At 35.2% G+C, this 18,212-nt stretch overlaps 2 protein-coding genes across 2 annotated transcripts; one reads left to right on the top strand and one right to left on the bottom strand.

The window, feature by feature from the left end:
* Nucleotides 1-3,241: 3,241 nt before the first annotated feature.
* LOC140021647 (uncharacterized) lies at nt 3,242-5,923 on the top strand. The gene is made up of 4 exons (XM_072072938.1): nt 3,242-3,794; nt 4,225-4,301; nt 5,022-5,761; nt 5,830-5,923. The coding sequence occupies exons 1-4, from the start codon at nt 3,242-3,244 to the stop codon at nt 5,921-5,923; spliced, it is 1,464 nt and encodes a 487-aa protein (XP_071929039.1).
* Nucleotides 5,924-11,075: 5,152 nt separating this feature from the next.
* LOC140020986 (bidirectional sugar transporter SWEET7-like) lies at nt 11,076-16,977 on the bottom strand. Its single transcript, XM_072071668.1, has 7 exons — nt 16,943-16,977; nt 16,433-16,502; nt 15,873-15,909; nt 13,474-13,693; nt 11,910-12,071; nt 11,696-11,815; nt 11,076-11,506 (listed from the first exon to the last, which is right to left on the bottom strand). The coding sequence occupies exons 2-7, from the start codon at nt 16,467-16,469 to the stop codon at nt 11,354-11,356; spliced, it is 729 nt and encodes a 242-aa protein (XP_071927769.1). The 5' UTR covers nt 16,470-16,502; nt 16,943-16,977; the 3' UTR covers nt 11,076-11,353.
* Between the last annotated feature and the right edge of the window lie 1,235 nt (nt 16,978-18,212).

The following is an 18,212-nucleotide window of genomic DNA, read 5'->3' on the forward strand; positions in this document are numbered from 1 at the left end:
TTGAGTTTGGAAAAAATTCCAGTTTTTGTCTTCTGTGGGGGAATCCGGCCCTCCCAATGAGCAAAAGTTGCTGCTCAGAGTTGCTTGGGTAAAAGATTGCTTGTAAATATACAATTCCCCTCAGACTGATGATTCTATTAGCAGAAAGAGAAGAAAACAGAGTGAAGTTAATCAATGAGTCGATTTGGAGGATTCTTCAATATCCCTGACTAGCGGGGCTAGTTCTGCAAGTTTGCAAGCTGAACCAGGAGTGAAGAAAACATCCCACCACTCTCGTTTGTGACACTTTCTTCTTGTTGGGATATTAATCCATGTTTCCCAGTAATTAGCCTTTTGTGATTCATAATCTTGGTTGGATTATGCACATATATTTGATTGTACTTGCATATCTCGATGATAATGTTATTGATGCGTTAGGGTTGAAATTTGTGAAAGAGATGAGATCGTGTATAATATATGACTTTATTAAGCAACTTTATCTTTAAGCTAATATGTTGCGTAATTTTTTACCCCAATAAAATCATGTGTCTATTAATAGGTACAAACTAGCTGAGTTTAATCAAGCTTTAACTTAGTCAAGTCGAGTCTAACTCAAGCTCAAGTTCGAGCCTGATCGAATTGGAGTTCGAGGCTAATCAAGATTAAAAAAAGTACAAAATAATTATTATATTTTTTAAATAAAATTGGGGGACATAAATATAAATTCACTTCACCATAAATGTGGATCATGTTAAGAATCCATTTAGGCATGTCAACTTTACATTTAATTCAAAATTAGAAGTTAAGGTTTTATGTTGCCCTCCATTGTGTACTCTTTTGCGAATGTCTAAAATAAGTAGGTAGGTCCATGCCTAATCCCCACTATTTTTAGGTGAATCTGAAAAAAAAGTTCATGTTTAGTAATAAAAATACTAACATGTTGTAAATTTGAGCTTACTTAACAAGTTAATGAGCCAAGGATACTATGAACTTACTCAACTTGAACTCATCCAAAATCGAGTTTCAGTCGAACTTTGACCAAGTACTCACAAGTTGGCTTAATTATTTTGCAGCCTTAGTCTAACACAATGCACATCGCTTACAAGCTAATTTGATTCATTTGCAACTCTAGTTTGAACATATTGCTTCTAATGTGATCTATTAGGATAGAGAATGATTAGATCAAGGAATCAAGCTGATTGAACTGTAATCATGGATTGAGTAGACAAAACGATGTAGTTTTGGAATAGGCTTAATTGCAGTGGTTAAGTTGGTTAAGACTAACTACCTGGTTGTTAGAAATAATGAGGGGGGCTCACAATGGGTTCATAAGAGAATTGTAACATACTCAATACAATTTTCTTCTTCTCAATTCTTTCTCATCTGCTCTCTCTCTTTTCTTCTCTTCTCTTCCTCCTTTCTTACAATCTGGAAGTTTAGCTACATAGCTTAATCTCAGAAACTCACTTGAGTTCCTAACAATTGGTAATCAGAGCAGTAGATCCTTGGAGCTTCGACTGTAAATCCATGGCAGAAAGCACTAGTTTCAGAACATTAGAAGAACAAATAAAAAAGCAAGAAATCAAACTTCAAGAACTGATGGAATCTCTGCAATCATCTCAATCTGAACAACAATAGATTAGGAATGAGCTAAAGATGGAACTGGAAGAGAACAATAAACGGATGGAGAATCTCTTAATGGGAATGGAGCAGAATTTCAGTAAGTTCCTGGAGCAGAAGTTTAGCACCCTTTTATCAAAAATGACTCCTGGAAAGGACAAGGCAACAGAATGAGAAGGTAGAATAATGGTGGATTAGACTCCAATTATGCCGACTCCTCCAACTCATCAAAGATTGCAGACTGAAGGTGAGCCTCAAAAATTTTTCAAGAAAGATTATAGTAACTTTCAAATTCCAAATCCTTCCAAGATTGATTTACCATTGTTTACTGGGGACAATCCCAGGGATTGGTTGCGCAAGTGTAATAAATATTTTTTGAACTATCAAATTCCGATAGAACAGAAGGTTGAACTAATTGAAATGTACTTAGAAGGGAGGGTTGATAAATGGTTCTAGGGAATAAAAATTGAGAATCCTAAACTGAGTTGGGAAGAATTTGGGGAACTATTGTGTAGGAGGTTTTCTAGTAGGAATTGTAGAGATGTGGTGGAGGAATTTAATAAACTGCAACAAGAAGGAAATGTAGAAGACCATCAAGAAAGATTTAAGGAGCTAAATCCCTTGATGCTGATCAAGAATCGGAATCTTGATGAAAACTATTTCATTTCTAGTTTCATAGGTAGGTTAAAGGAGCAAATTAAACCTATGGTTAGGATGCTGAAGCCTGCAACATTAACTAAAGCCTTCGAACTGTCTCAATGGCAAGAGTACTCATTAAAGTTGCAGAATAAAAGCTCTAAAAACAATTCCAAATAGTGGGGGCAGAACAGATGTGCCATGACAAAAAGTAATGCAACAGATGCAGGAAGTGGCATGTACAGAGTTCCTGTCAACAGTACCTTTAAACATCATAAGTTCAGGAATTCACAGGAGGATGCCAGAGATAAAAAAAAAAAAAAAAAAAAAACTCTTAGTACAAGAGATGCAATATAGGAGGAATAATAGACTGTGTTTCAAATGTGAGGAGAAATATGGGTCAGGTCACCAGTGTAGAGTGGGACAATTAAACTGTATGTTACTGGAGGACAGGGAAGATTTTGCATTTGAAGATGCATTGGGGGAACAGGATGAACAGACAGGTAACCCTGGTCAGCCTATGGAAATGTCCTTGCATGCCTTATTTGAGGCCTTAAAAAGGAAAACAATCACATTAATAGGTGTTTGAATGGCAAAGAAATACTAATACTGGTAGACACTGGAAGCTCAGACAGCTATATCAGCAGTGAATTGGTCATTGGAATGGACATTAATTACCAACGGGTTGATCAACCATTCTCTATCATCATGGGAAATGGAACTTGTGTTTCCAGTAATGCTATCTGTCCTAATATACATTGGAGGATTAATCAAAACCACTTCAGATTTAACCTCAAGGTAATGGAGCTAGGGGTTGGGATATAATAATTGGAGTGGATTGGATGGCATACTTCAGTCCCATCATATTTGATTTCCAGCACCTCAGGATTTCACTACATAACATAGGAAATGAAATTAAATTGCAAGGGCAAGCAGAAGACTGTGATTTAGACCTGATCAGAGAAAGGATTTGAGGACATTCATTGAATACAAGAGACAGATGTGCATGGCAATGACCTCAAAAAATGATGAAGAAGAAGGAATAGAGCTTGTGCCACAGGAAGTAGTAGAACTGCTTCTGGAATATGAAGATGTGTTCCAACTTCCAAATTCCTTGCCTCCAAGTAGAAGTGTAGACCATGCGATACCTCTCAAACCAGGAGCACAACCATTTAAACTGAAGCCTTACAGGTACCCTCATTGTCACAACGAGGAAATAGAGAAGCAAGTTGCTGAGATGCTCCATAAGGGTATAACTAAGCACAACAACAGTCCCTTTGCTTCTCCTGTGTTGTTAGTCAAGGAAAACGAAGGAACTTGGAGATTCTGTGTTGACTACAGGAAGCTAAATGAAATAACCATCAAGGATAGGTTCCCAATACCTAATGAGTTATTAGATGAATTAGCTGGTTTTATATTCAAAACCAAGTTGGATCTCACAGCAGGGTACCATCAGATCAGGGTTAAACCCCAAGATACCTTTAAAACATGTTTCCAGACTCATTATGCCTTTTGGGCTTACAAATGCTCCAGCTACATTCCAGTCATTAATGAACCAAGTATTTCAGCCTTATTTGAGAAAATTTGTTCTAGTTTTCTTTGATGATATATTGGTATATAGCCCTACGTTGGAAGCTCATGTGCAACATTTAAGGATTGTATTGGGTGTTTTGTGAGAAAATCAACTGTATGTAAAGAAATCTAAATGTGCTTTTGCCCAAAGAAAGGTTGACTACCTGGGGCATACTATTACTGATAAAGGGGTCAGCATGGATTACTCTAAGATCAATAGCATACTACAATGGCCTATACCGCAATCAATAAAAGAGTTAAGGGGATTTCTTGGACACACTTGCTATTATAGAAGATTTATAAAGCATTATTGTTTGGTGTGTAAATCACTTACTGAGCTACTAAGGATGGACAACTTTAAATGGAACAAGAAAGCACAAAATTCTTTTGATCATCTTAAGAAACTAATGTGCTTAGCTCCAGTTCTTCAGTTACCAAACTTCAAGAAGGCCTTCATAATTGAAACAGATGCTAGTGAAAGGGGCATTGGTGCAGTATTGATGCAAGAAGGACACTCTATTGCCTTTTTAAGTAAGGCATTATCAATCCAAAACTTAGGATTATTAGTTTATGAGAAAGAATTACTTACTCTAGTAATGGCAATAACCGAATGGAGGCATTATTTAGTGGGGAATCACTTCATCATACGAATTGATCATCAATCCTTGAAATATCTCTTGGATTAGAAACTGAACACTACCCTTCAGCATAAATGGATGACTAAACTGTTGGGATTAGATTATGAGATACAATACAAAAAGAGAGCTGAGAATCAGGTGGCAGATGCATTATCAAGGAAGTGTGAAGCTGCATCCCAAACTTCACTAAACTCATGTCTGGCCATTACAACTGTCAAACTTGGGTGGATTGAGGAATTATAGAAAAGTTATGAAGCTGATATACACTGCCAAGACATTATGGCTCAATGACTACTGGACCCAAACTCTTGCACTGACTATACTTTGACATATGAGATACTGAAGTACCAAGGAAAAATTTATGTTGGGAGTGCTAACAACATCAGGAATCAGCTTATTTAGGCATTACATGCTTCAACAATAGGTGGTCATTCTGGTCAAAGGAACTGTTGGCAGAAACTTAAGGTTCTATTTTACTGGCCAGGGATGAAACAAGAAATGATATCCTTTTTATAGAATTGTGATATTTGTCAAAGAAACAAGTCTGAAAATGTTCCTTACCCTGGATTGTTGCAGCCAATTCCAGTGCCTAAACAAACATGGTCTCATATCTCTATGGATTTCATTGAGAAATTACCAAGATCACAAGGTTATGACACTATATTGGTAGTGATTGACAAGCTAACCAAATTTGGTCATTTCATCATGCTTACTCATCCATTCACAGCAAAGAATGTTGCTCAAGTCTTTCTGGACAATATTTACAAAATACATGGTTTACCAGAGTCCATCATAATCGATAGAGACAGGGTTTTTACCAGTGGATTCTGGAAGGAACTTTTCAGAATGGTGGGCACTAAGCTCCATTATTCATCCTTTTATCACTCGCAGTCTGATGGCCAGAGTGAGAGACTTAATCAGTGTCTGGAGAACTACTTAAGGTGCATGACAGGAGAATTTCCTTCACAGTGGAGCAAATGGTTATCCTTGGTTGAGCGGTCGTACAACTCTACCTATCAATCCAGTCTAACCTTGACTCCCTTTGAAGCATTATTTGGGTACAAACCAGTGCCTTTACCACTGGGACCCTACTTTGACTCAATGGTACTTGCAGCTACCAATATGGTTCAGGAAATAAGCAGAATCTCAAGCAGCATTAAAGAACATTTAGCAAAAGCCCAACAAAGGATGAAACACTATGCAGATCAACATAGAATTGAGAGAAGCTTTGCTGTGGGTGACTGGGTATTTCTGAAGCTTCAACCCTATAGACAGCAAACTGTGGCTGTTAGGAAGTGTCTCAAGTTGTCAGCCAGGTATTATGGTCCCTTCCAGATAGACAAGAAGATTGGAGCAGTAGCTTACAAACTGAAACTACTACCAGGCACAAGATTGCAACCTGTGTCCCATGTATCTTTGTTAAAGAAGAAATTGGGACCATTGCAGAACAGTTCACCCAAGCTACTAGAGTTGGATAAACATGATCAGTGTCCATTGAAACCAGAAATCATTTTGAAAAGGAGAGCTGTAGACACCAAATTTTTGTCAATTTTTAATATTTTCTCAAGATTTTTCTATTTAATAATTTATTTATTTTCTTACATTTTAATGTACATTTTTTTTATTTTTGCAGGTTTGTTTAGAAAAGAAAAAAAAAAGAAGAAAAGAAAAGTAACATACAAAACACACTCCCTCAATTCACTCTCTCGAGGGTGGGATTGACAAGAAAAAAACGGCACTTTGGGGCTCAAAAAATATGTACTCTTTCGGTTCTGACACAGGGAGACCATCCCTTGGACAAAAAAATACCAACTCCCCACCTTTTCCCCTCAATTCACTCCTCACTCGGCTCTCTCCCACAGGACACAGAAGAGAAGCCACAAAAGAAAAAAAAAGAAAATCTCCATCCCTCTCGGCTCTCTCCTTTAGAAGACCAAAAAAAAAAAGAAACAAGAAGCACTCTCCACTCCCTCACTCTGCTCACGGCTCCCTCCACCCATTTTTCTTCCACAAACTCAAACACAAAAAAAAAGGCAGCAACGGGACAATTGGAGCTGGGAATTGCATCAAAACTTCAGCCAAGAGAATACAAATTCCATTGAGGTATTTCCTTTTCCTTTTTTTTTCCATGCTTTTCTATTTTTTTAATTAATTAGATTGAATGTATGTGTGGTTGCTTTGTTTGTTGTTTCATTTTGCTGGTTTTATGGGTTGTTGGGTTGCTGAATTTTGGATAAGTCATGAACAAAACTAGGAAAAGAAGAATGATTTTGTATATGCATGTCAAGTGCTTGTGAAAATGCCAAAATGAAAAAAAAGAATTTTAGGGGCCTTTATGTTGTTTTCTTGTCAAATTAAAATCATAGTTGTAATGTAGAAGCTACAAGGAGGGTTTTGGCATAATTTTTATGATTTTTGGTGGAGGTTTAAAGGTTTAAAAAAAAATAAAAGCTGGGCTGTTTTTTAGCATTTTGGCCACTTTCGGGTCGTTTTTTGTAAAAAGTAACTTCAAAAATGGGATCTACGCGAAAAATTGAGTGAGGGGATGTATTTTGAGAAATTTTTGCGACTGGAAAAGTCGCCGGTGACCGGCGGTCCGGTGGCGGCGGCGCCAGCTGAAGCTCCTTCAGCTGGCCGAAGAAGAAGAGAAAAAGAAACGGCTGGAAGTGGAGAAAGGAAGAAAAGAAAAGAAGGAAAGAAAGAAAGAAAAAAAGGGGTTTGGGCTAAGGTTAGTTTTTAGGTGGGTTTGTGATTTTTTTTGTTAGGTTTTGGGGATGGGTTTTGGTTTATTTTTTCTTTTGGGTTTCGGTTGGGCTAGGATGTTGGAGCCCATGTATTTTTGGCTGGGCTTGAGGGATAAAAAGACGGGCTGGCCTGCTCGTTTCTTTAGGTTTTCGGCTGGGCTTACGTAGTATCCTGGCCCGAAGAAATGACATGATGGCCCAGTGGCCTGATTTGTTAAGGAATAAGAAAACGTTTTCGCATATCAGTCCCTGTGCTTTCAAGTATTTTCACTGTGTCTCAGAACATTTTAAATTTGTTTCACTATAGTCCTTAAATTAATTGCACTTTGGTCCTTGAATTTTGTCTTTCATTTAATTTTGACCCCTAAACTTTGAAAAATATAAATTTTGTCCCCAAAAGTTTGTCGATTTTTGCAATTCAGTCCCTAGTGAATTTTGACTCCCTTTATTATGATTGCTTCTTTTCTTTAATAGCTAATTATGTTACTTTTGAGTATGTTTAACTTGTAATTTTTAGATATTCTTAAATTTATTTACGTTTGACATATTAAGGTGAATTTTCATTATTATTATTATTATTTTTAATTAAATTGGTGTCATGATTCTTTTATTCATTGTAAGTATAAATAGGACAATTTGACTCCGTTTAGTCACCACTTCAAAGGGAGGTACCCCATTATTATTATTTCAATGTCAATTACGTGCTCTTATGTGCTCCTATGTGTTCCTATGTGTTTATATATGCTTTATTTATTGAATTTAAATGTTCATTTAAATTTTCTTATATTATATTTGTTTAGTTAATTTTTATAATTATTCGAGAGGCATTTAAATACCTCAAAAAATGTAATAGATAGGATAACTAATTTTATTTTATCATATCTTTCCTATTTTAGATTGTAGTTAGATTCCCCAATGTAATAGATAGGTTGCGTGTTTATGTGGCTTATATGTTATGTGTTTTATCCGCTTTTCTTAGGATTTTGGCATCTAGATATTATGTTTACGTGTTATGTGCTACGTGCTCTTATGTGTTTATTTGTTTCACTATGAATTGTTAATGCATGTCGTCACCATACTAGTCCAATGCTAGTTATGGCTTCTCCCTCCGTTTACTTGCTAGTCCAACGCTAGTAAGGATTTTTAGAAATGGGCTAGTCCAACGCTAGACCCTTTAGGCCGTCTTGCGTTAGATTCATCTTTGTGTAACATTCATTACATTTTCATGCATATTTTCATTTTTAGGATCTTTTCTCGTTTGCATGATATTCCCTATTATATTATCCCTTACTCTCTATAGGTACTAATCATGTCATTTAGAATTGCATCTCATTTAAGCTAGTTCATTTGCTTGTTCATGTTAGGATAATTATTTTTCAAACATGGGAAATGGGTGATTATAACTTTTTAGTTTAAATACCCTATTAATCCATGTATAAGAAAATTATGTCACGAGTTTTTGCCTCCCGTACCCTTTATGTTGCATTCCCTTTTTCTTTGATCACTTATATATGTATATAATTTAATTTCTTTTCTTTTATTTTAATTTCATCATCCGCATACTCGTGACACTTTCAAGGAATCATTGTGGCCTTCGCAATTAATGCGATTGGTTCGATTAAACCCTTGAATGGATATTTTGACCCTTTCGATATTTTATAAATTTAGATTTGCATCCATGTAGGAAACATCCAAATATGATAAATTAAGGGTTAGATTAGGAAAATTTTGATTAAACCTCGCAACTAGCTTAGACTAGGTTGAAAGGGTGCCTTAGGTTTGAGTTAATCGAACCTTTGCCTTCCCTTTCTTCAACCGTGACTCCCGAATCCACTTTCTCTTATTTTTCAAAGACCTGGAGTTGTCGAAAAGGGTTTTATTTTATTTTATTTAAATACACTTTTTGGGTGATTTGGTACACCTAAACTCGATACCAAGTGGCGACTCCTAATTTTTCTTCAAAACCCTTTTAGACTAAATTTTGGACCCAAATTGTCGCATTTTTTAAAGTCCCATTCTAGGTCCCCCTGTCATTTATTTTTAAATCAGATCACATCTTTTATAAACCACCTTTATTTTTATTTTTCTCGCGAAAAATGGGGCGCGACAAGAGCTATTTTGCAAGATGGAAAACGTGTCGTTCAATTCTTGATCAAGTGGAATCATTTGAACTATGAAGAGACCTCATGGGAGGACAAATCCTTTATTGAGAATCAGTTTCCTGACTTCTAGACTTGAGGACAAGACTCTTCTTATTGGGGAGGGAATTGTTAGGATAGAGAATGATTAGATCAAGAAATCAAGCTGATTGAATTGTAATCACGGATTGAGTAGACAAAACGATGTAGTTTTCGAGTAGGCTTAATTGTAGTAGTTAAGTCGGTTAAGACTAACTACCTGGTTGTTAGAAATAATGAAGGGAGCCCAAAATAGGGTCATAATAGAATTGTAACAAACTCAATACAATTTTCCTCTTCTCAATTCTCTGTCGTCTACTCTCTCTTTTTTCTTCTCTTCTCTTCTCTTCTTCCTTTCTTCTTACAATCTGGTAGTTCAGCTGCATAGCTTAATCTCAGAAACTCAATTGAGTTCCTAACATGATCAAAGATTAGCGCTCAAGCCATGAGGGCTCTATGCAGGTAGGCTTTTGGTTTCTTTGGTCATTTACTCTTATACTTGCTGGCTGTTTACATTAATTTGCTCTATAAGGTACAAGTAGAAAAGCATAGGAAAAAATAGGAAGAAGAAAGAAATGTATATGAAAGGAAGTAGGAGTATTTTGAATTTCTGAACATGTTGCTTTGATAAAGGAAAACACTGTTTTTTGTACACTTGGGATCCTCGGTTACATCTTTCCTGTGCCAACCCAATGTCATCTCTAGCATTGCGCCAAGTGTCCTGTTATTATTTGCACTTTAATTTTCTAATAATTCAAATTGGTTTGATTTAACACAAGTTTTCTCTACCCTCTAAAACTTTGAACCAAAATTAACCGACCGATCTAATTCATACTTTGAATTATTAGAAAACTTGGTGCAATGGAAAGGCGGAAATTACTTGTAAATACTAGGACCAGTCTACAATTGATTACAGGGATCCCAAGTGTCCACCAAATGGTAAATACTAGGACCAGTCTACAAGTAGAAGGGCAAAGCCAAAATTACATTAGAAAGGCGGAAATTAAGCCCTGCTGCTATCGTAATCAATGACCTCAGAATCAGTAACGGACCTAGAATGCTGCACAATTGAGCGTTTGATGGAGTTGATCCAATCTTTTTTCTCCTTCTCTGAATCAGCCACGAAGTACATGGTATCCCTGCTAGTGGAGAGCTCGAAAGAGAAGGGCTTGTTGAGGACGTCCTCGGCGCCTTTGACGGTGAGGCAATCGGCAATGGAGATGACGCCACGTGGAATGGCGGAGCTGGTGGAGGAATCAAAAGGATGACGTCGTTGAAGTGTGGACCTCATCGGAGTGGAGATGACACTACTACTTTCAAGGACTTTTCTCTTTTTGGCTTTTTCAAAGCAATCAACGATGAAAGAGTTTGAAGGCAATCAATGATGAAAGTATTGGTATATGAATTAGACCGGTCAGTTAATTTTGGTTCAAAGTTTTAGAGGGTAGAGAAAACTTGTGTTAAACCAAACCAATTTGAATTATTAGAAAATTAAAGTGCAAATAATAACAGGACACTTGGCGCAATGCTAGAGGTGGCATTGGGTTGGCACAGGAAAGATGTAACCGAGGATGCCAAGTGTTTTTTGCAATGCTTGCAAAAAAAAAAATTTTTTTTTCTTGGATGCTGCGAGCATGATTTTGTTAGATTCCATCACATGTCACAAAATCTTTATTTTCTTTCTTATAAATTTTGTTGAACAACAAGGAAACAAAAGGCCAACCCAAACAACAATAATAGTTGTGAGGATCAAAATACGATATTTTTAATTATAAAATGCTGAAATTAATTAACGACCCAAGCACAAAATTGCAAAAGCTAAACTCTTAAAGTCCTCCCAGCCGTATATATGGCTACAAAACGCTTTATCAACTCGCAACACTATGAAATGAATTACAACACTAAAATGATATATAGAAGCCAAACCGCCAAAAAAAATTTTGTTTCTTGGTGCATTTTAGGGCAGGTTTGTGAATGGAAGGTGTAATCAAACAGAAACTTGGTTCTGTGAGACTGGGAGCTGCAACTCAGATGGCTTGCCAGGCATGTCGTTGCTGCCTCCCTTTGGAGTAGTTTTGCGATATTTGGTGTGCAGACAGAGCTGGACGAATCCCAAAAGAGCTCCAACTCCGTTGCCGGTCTACACGACGACAAAGCACAGACATCGGCAGTTGATAACCAATTTACAGTGAAGTTTAGCCAACTAGTGCATACAGCTAGCTTTCAAGAAAAAATGAGTTCACAGGTTTCAGCTAAATTTAATGGATGAGAATTTTGTTATATACATATATAGGGTGCAATAGATGAAACTCCGGAAGCATGAATTTACCAAGATGAAGGGATCTAAGGGGAGCAAAGCATAGACAGCCCAAACAGTGCCGTTACAGAAGCCTGCCAGACAAATCCAAAACGGCATGAATTCGACGCTTTTTGTCTTGATGACTTGTTTCTGCGGGGACAACATTACAAATCAAACATTCATCACGAAAATTCCAGGAAAACTTAAAAAGATGTTCTGATCGAAAGCAATAAATACTACTTACCATAATAGACAACGGAGAGGCGGACAGAATGATGCTGAAGGCAACACAGATGGCTCCAACGAACAAAGATCTTCCGTCAGTATTGTGAAAGACTAGCAAAGTTATGAGAGCTATGCCAGCTGCGAAAACAGCCTCTCCAATCAAGCCAAACACTACTATTAACTGGAAATTCAGCACATCAAATTAAGGTTATAATATTGCCCAGTCAATTAAAGAGTATAATTAGGTAGCTATCAGTACTAGCTATATGTTGAGTACAACATATATATTTTCAATAGTACGGTGGTATGGACAAAATGACAGACAACACGAATTAAGATTACCGAAAAACAGATCCTGGATCGAAACGTTAATCTTTTGGATGAGTTAATACCAAAGCAGGTCGGTCATCCATATTTGTTCAAGTCCAGGATGGATAAAAGTTGAAAGGATAAAAAACAAGAAAACTGTGGGAAAGTGAAGAAAAATTAGTTACTCTTTCTCTTACGAGTATATGTTTAGTTAGCAGCAAATTTGTAAAATTTTTCTTGCACTTTCCTTCACTTTCTTGCATTTTGTATCCTACAGAATTTGTAATTAAGATTTTGAAAAAAAATGGTTGGACAGATATAAAAATTTTAATAATTGCCCGTAACTATCACTAGCTTCCCATTTTCCCTCAAAATTTTCTTGATAATCGAACGTAAAATAGAAAACGATTTGTATTTTCTTTTACTTCACTTTCCTGCTCTTGACTTTCCCTATATTCAAACAAAGCCTCAGGAGTTTTAATTAGGGAGAGTTCTTGATGAGTTTATAATATATATATTCTTATGCTAGAAAGTGCAACCAGACCAAAACAGAACAGAATAGCTTGAGCCTGGAGTTGAATACTATATATTCTGCTGGGTTGAGGGGTTACAGTTGGCCTGTTACAAGCATCACTGGTGGATGTACATATAAGCCAGTGGGGGCACGTGCCTCCACGGGCCAAACAAAATTGCCTGTGATAGGCTTGAAATTGTTTGGAAATTATTTCTTCTGCCCCACAAATTTATGTAACAAGCCAATATGAACCATGACTACAGTTTGCAACGCCTTTTTTTTTTAACCCTCACAACCCTCCCTACATCTTTTCTAGATATTTAACCGGCACTTTTAGGTCTTTAACTTCCAACTTATAGACTTTCATTTAACCCACAATTATACTTTTGCGTTAAAAAGTTGTGTCGTGCGTTTACACATTTTTTCCGTCTTCCTTTTTCTCCGTAGGATTGACTCTTGGATGACTGATTGTTTTCCGTATTTAAAATAAAATATTTTTGAGGGATTGAATACGAGAAAATTGTGAGACATATGTAAGAAAAAATTTGTGTGTATGAATTTGATCGTATTAGTTATATTATTTATGTTTATTAAATAAACATATTGTCATTACTTGTTCTGCGAATACCATTATTTCAAATTATTCTTTGGAAGAATTGAAATTATTTGCCACTTATGAATTAAAATATTTCTTGCTCTGCCACTGATAAGCAAGAAGGGCTATTGATGCAGGATGAATTTGGGGGAAAGAAGTGCATACCCTCTGTTTCTTACTGTGTGAGAAGTGAAAGAATATGGCCAGATAGGCCAATTCCAACACGAAGCCAATGCTGTTGGTGATGATAACAAGTATGCTGTTTGGGTGAACCATTGGTGATCCATAGAAGACCCAGAAGAAGCAGTTCAACGCTCCAGCAAGGTACGGGTAAGGGTGGAATTCCTCCACCGATTTCATCTTGACGATCCTTGCAAAAGTAAACCTGCAATCAATAGAGGTTTATTTATCCCCCAAAAGAGATTTTGGTTAGTACAAAATACAGACCTAGATTGCATTTGATAAATAAATTACCAATCATGATTTTTTTTTTTTTGCTTAAAAAATCCCGCTTGCAAAATTATGCATGATACATGTCAAATACTTGCTCTACGACTGCATGTAAAAGTGTATGCCTATTGGGCAAAAATGTTAACTTTGTAAAGTACACAAATTCAATCCCCATCCAATATTGTGATTTCACTCAGATGATTTTTTAGTTGTAAAAGCTTTTATTTTTGTAAGTGGAACTCATTATAAATGCTAAATATATTAATTCCATTCTCTTAATTAATTAAGAGAAACTTCTTTTGATTCTAATTATACATTAATTAATTCCACTTTTCTAGCTCGATTAAGTAAACAGGAAAAAGGGAAATTATTATATATTTTTTTGGGTTTCATATAAAAATATACTTAGACTACTTTACATGCCCTTTGATTCGAGTGAATTAAAATTCAGTTGTATTTTGTGTTTTTACTTTTATATATATTTGATGTAAAGCAGCCTTAATTACTTCTGAGGTGGAAAATGGGTTATTTTTTTCTTGACCCAATTCTCAATCAATGGAATTAATTATTGTTTGATAGAAAATTCTATGAATTTATCTTTTTCCATGCTACGTGAATGTCACTTCCAATGATCTGTAGTTTATATGGCTGAACCCTTTTAAGGGGTGTCCTATGTATCCAAGTTGGTGTTGTGCCGTGTCCAATTGGAATCCTTTCTTACTATTTTGACCATCCAATTGGAGTCAAGTCATACATATTTTTTTTTTTTGAGGGATTGACAATCAAAGCCAACATGGTTGTGGTTAGCCAGAAAGCAACCTCTATTGATTGCTTTTAGGTTTCTTTTTTTTTTTTTTAAGTAACGATCTAATAACTCTGCTCTAGTACAAAATTGGATTAGTTCGCTCCAACAAGAACAGGAGACTGGCCCTACTATTGACTAAATCCAATTAATCTAATTAATCTATTAGATATACATTAATCAAGTCAAAGTATACAAGATACAGTAATACTATTACTAGTATGATAATTTTTGTTATATAATATTTCCACATATATTGACCTCTACTACTCCTTACTTTACTACTATATTGCTAGTATAATAATTTTTGGGCAAATTACACTTTACCCTCCTGTTGTTTAGTATTTATTTACATAATCCCCTATGATTTCAAAAAACTATACGTAATCCCCTCATGATTTGAATTTAAGTGTCAAAGTGATGAAATTTGCAATCCATAACAAACTCAACTAAAATATCAAAAATACCCATATATAAAGTTGAAAATTATTTATTAACCATAGGGGGTTATGTATATATATTGAAAACCATAAGGGGGTTATATGGTAAAGTACTAAACCATAAGAGGGTTATATGGTAAAATATAAAATTATACGGGATTAGAGTGTCATGCATATTATGTTTATATATTTTGGTCACTTCAGCCATTTTAGTTTTTAAACAATGGTAATTTTGACATTTTTATAGGTTCCGTTACTGATGATCATTTCTGTCATTTTGACACTTTAATCCAAACTATAAAGATGTTATATATAGTTTTTAAAACTATAGGGGGTTATGTGAAAATTAGCTATATCATAGGGGGTAAAGTGTAATTTGCCCATAATTTTTTGTTATAGAATACTTCCACATAAATTGACCGGAATAAGACTACTACTCCTTCTTTTTTGGCTCTTCTAGATCTGTCAACTTGTGAAGGAAAACTTTAGGAGGTGTAAGCTAAATAGGTAAAAAAAAAAAACACTAGACTATGAAAGGGAACTGGTTCTATGGTTGACTAAACCCAATATAATTAGACTGCCATGTCAATTTGGATGGAATCCTTCACATAGATAAGTTGACTATTATAAGTCTGCCATGCCAATTTTGAAAATGTATAATTTTTTTTATAAATTGATTTTGAAAGTATACTTGCTACTTTCTTCAATCTTGAGGCAAAAATTAAAATTCTCAACTTTGTTAATACTTAACAAAGCACAACAAACACGTCTACAACAGCAAAACAACTTTGTCTACTCTACGATGGAACGACACTTATTATACGTGTGAGTGTACGTATGTGATTGTGTAGAGAGAGAGAGAGAGAGATTACACTGGAGAGGCAAACAGACAAAAGGAGGTGAAGTTTCCTGCAAAAAAAAATGTTCAAAAAATGACCGATAATCCTATATAAGCTGTAATAAACCACCACAAATAGAAATATTAATGTAGACAAACAAATAAAATAAAATAAAATAAATACATATGAAAAACTAACATAGAGTGTATATGGTAGAAGCCTTTTGGATATATTTTGTCTTTAGTTGCATAGTTGAATTTCCAGAAATAAAAGCCTTGAAACATGTTCTACTTGTTTTTTCATCCGAGAGAACTCACCATATACACACATATTTTGAGGGTTTATACGTATAGTATGAAAAGAGGCAATCAACTTTCTGAAACAGATACAAACAAATTCATGTATGTTCAAAATAACATCCTCTGCCAAACAAAATTGAGTATTTTAAAAGGCATTTTTGGGACGAGTTTTGAAACATGATGGAGTACGTACATATATGATAGTATTTATCAGACTAATGAGCTGGAAGATAAGAAAAAAAGAAAGGGGAGCAAAAGAGCATGATCAATAGAGAATTGAGAATAACAAGTTACCGAGGATCCCCATGATGGTTCGAACGACTTGATACATCTTTTCGTTTTTCGCTTCTACCTGCAGCTTCAACTGAAGATTACAAAATGACCAATATTTTTGAGAAACTTTTCAAGCCAATGGTTACGTATGTGAGGGAATGATTTACGTATAAAATAGCCTATGCTCATGGTACATGTGTTCTGAGTGATGGCTGAAAACCAGTTATAGAGAATAGATGCTGCTATATTATAGAGAATTTTGAGTTCGTTCCATTGCTTTCCGTAGTCATGATGTAGGAAATTATGCATAAGGTGAGAAAGGGAGGTATGATCAAGGGATTCATAAGTTGAAATCTATCTAATTTATACCGGTTGGCATTATTTATCGAATGCAACGACAAGAGAAAAATTTTTGCCAAAAACAAACACATCATATGTAGAAACAACGAATGCATAATTGAACATGGAAATGGTACGTAAAAAATAGCAGAAAGGCTTCATAGTCATGCATAGAAATGATAGATTTCTTACACGAGATGGGAAGAAACGGAAGAACGAAGATGACCTTGTCAGGGAGGTGAAGAAAAATTTGACGAAAGGATGAGAAGAAAATATTTGTGAAGGTGGTACTTATATACTGAAAAAACTTGCTAGAGTTTGCAACCTTCCCTGACCGCCAAAGAAAAAGGGTAAATTACTTATTATCCCCTTGTAGTTTTACATAATGTCAGATAACCACCTTATGATTTTAAAATTGCTACATAACCCTTCTATAATTTTATATAAAGTAGAAAATTGATAGAATGCACAATCAGTTACAGCGTTCATATTAAACACGCTTTAAAAGCACGTGTAATAAAATCTTAATATCAATATAACCCCTTTATGGTTTGTATAAATATCTATTTTATCCCCTGTAATTTTTGCATTTATCCGCATAATCTTCCTATGCTTTTATACAAAGTAATTAAACTATCGATTGATTTAGCATTTAAGTAAGGGAACTATTGATATTTCAACTAACTACGTTACATAGATTATTTTACATCAAATTTTCACTTTACATGAAATCATAAGGGAATGAAGTGAATATTTTGAAACGTTAGAGAGATAATGTGATAATAGATGAAAGTACAGAAAATTATATATAATTTTCCCCAAAAAAAATCCCTAGATACAGAGAACTAATGAAGAAGTAAATAAATCCTTGCTTTTGACTGCTGAGCTTTGATTTAAACTCATGACAACCGCCTTAGGCAAGTCATCTGACGAGTATAAACTCTGACTACTAAAAAAAATCCCTAGATACAGAGAACTAATCAAGAAGTAAATAAATCCTTGCTTTTGACTGCTGAGCTTTGATTTAAACTCATGACAACCGCCTTAGGCAAGTCATCTGACGAGTATAAACTCTGACTACTAAATCCCACTGGCAAGATCAAGATGTTGGCAGGCATATTATTTGCCCACAAAGGCCTTGTTAGGAATATAGTTTTCTAAAGAAAAATTTTTATGTTTTTCGTAAGCACATTTTTTACTCATTTTTTTATTTTATATACGTTATATTTTTTTTGTTACCAAAACTTTAAAAAATAGCAATCCAACTGGGATTGTATTGAAATTTTGAACTAAAAAAAATGCATAAACACACATAAAATGATTTTTTCAATTTTTTAATCTCATCCTCCCATGACCATGTACCAAAAGTACTGCCATAAAATTTGAAAGGACAAGACCAAGAAATAGATCCACGTTTGACCACGTAAACAACATTTTGATGCTTGAGTCACGACAAAAAGAA

The sequence above is a fragment of the Coffea arabica genome, chromosome 11e, assembly GCF_036785885.1.
Source record: "Coffea arabica cultivar ET-39 chromosome 11e, Coffea Arabica ET-39 HiFi, whole genome shotgun sequence".
Taxonomy (NCBI): Eukaryota; Viridiplantae; Streptophyta; class Magnoliopsida; order Gentianales; family Rubiaceae; genus Coffea; species Coffea arabica.

What these genes read in the sequence shown, in the direction of transcription:
- LOC140021647 (XM_072072938.1), top strand. Translation starts at nt 3,242, where the DNA reads ATGGCAATGACCTCAAAAAATGATGAAGAAGAAGGAATAGAGCTTGTG. An exon ending in GTGAAAGGGGCATTGGTGCA is followed by an intron (nt 4,302 to 5,021) that starts GTATTGATGCAA and finishes GGATTGTTGCAG; the next exon opens with CCAATTCCAGTGCCTAAACA. An exon ending in TGTCTCAAGTTGTCAGCCAG is followed by an intron (nt 5,762 to 5,829) that starts GTATTATGGTCC and finishes AACTACTACCAG; the next exon opens with GCACAAGATTGCAACCTGTG.
- LOC140020986 (XM_072071668.1), bottom strand. Translation starts at nt 16,469, where the DNA reads ATGTATCAAGTCGTTCGAACCATCATGGGGATCCTCG. An exon ending in AACCATCATGGGGATCCTCG is followed by an intron (nt 15,910 to 16,432) that starts GTAACTTGTTAT and finishes TTTTTTTTGCAG; the next exon opens with GAAACTTCACCTCCTTTTGT. An exon ending in TGTCTGTTTGCCTCTCCAGT is followed by an intron (nt 13,694 to 15,872) that starts GTAATCTCTCTC and finishes TATTGATTGCAG; the next exon opens with GTTTACTTTTGCAAGGATCG.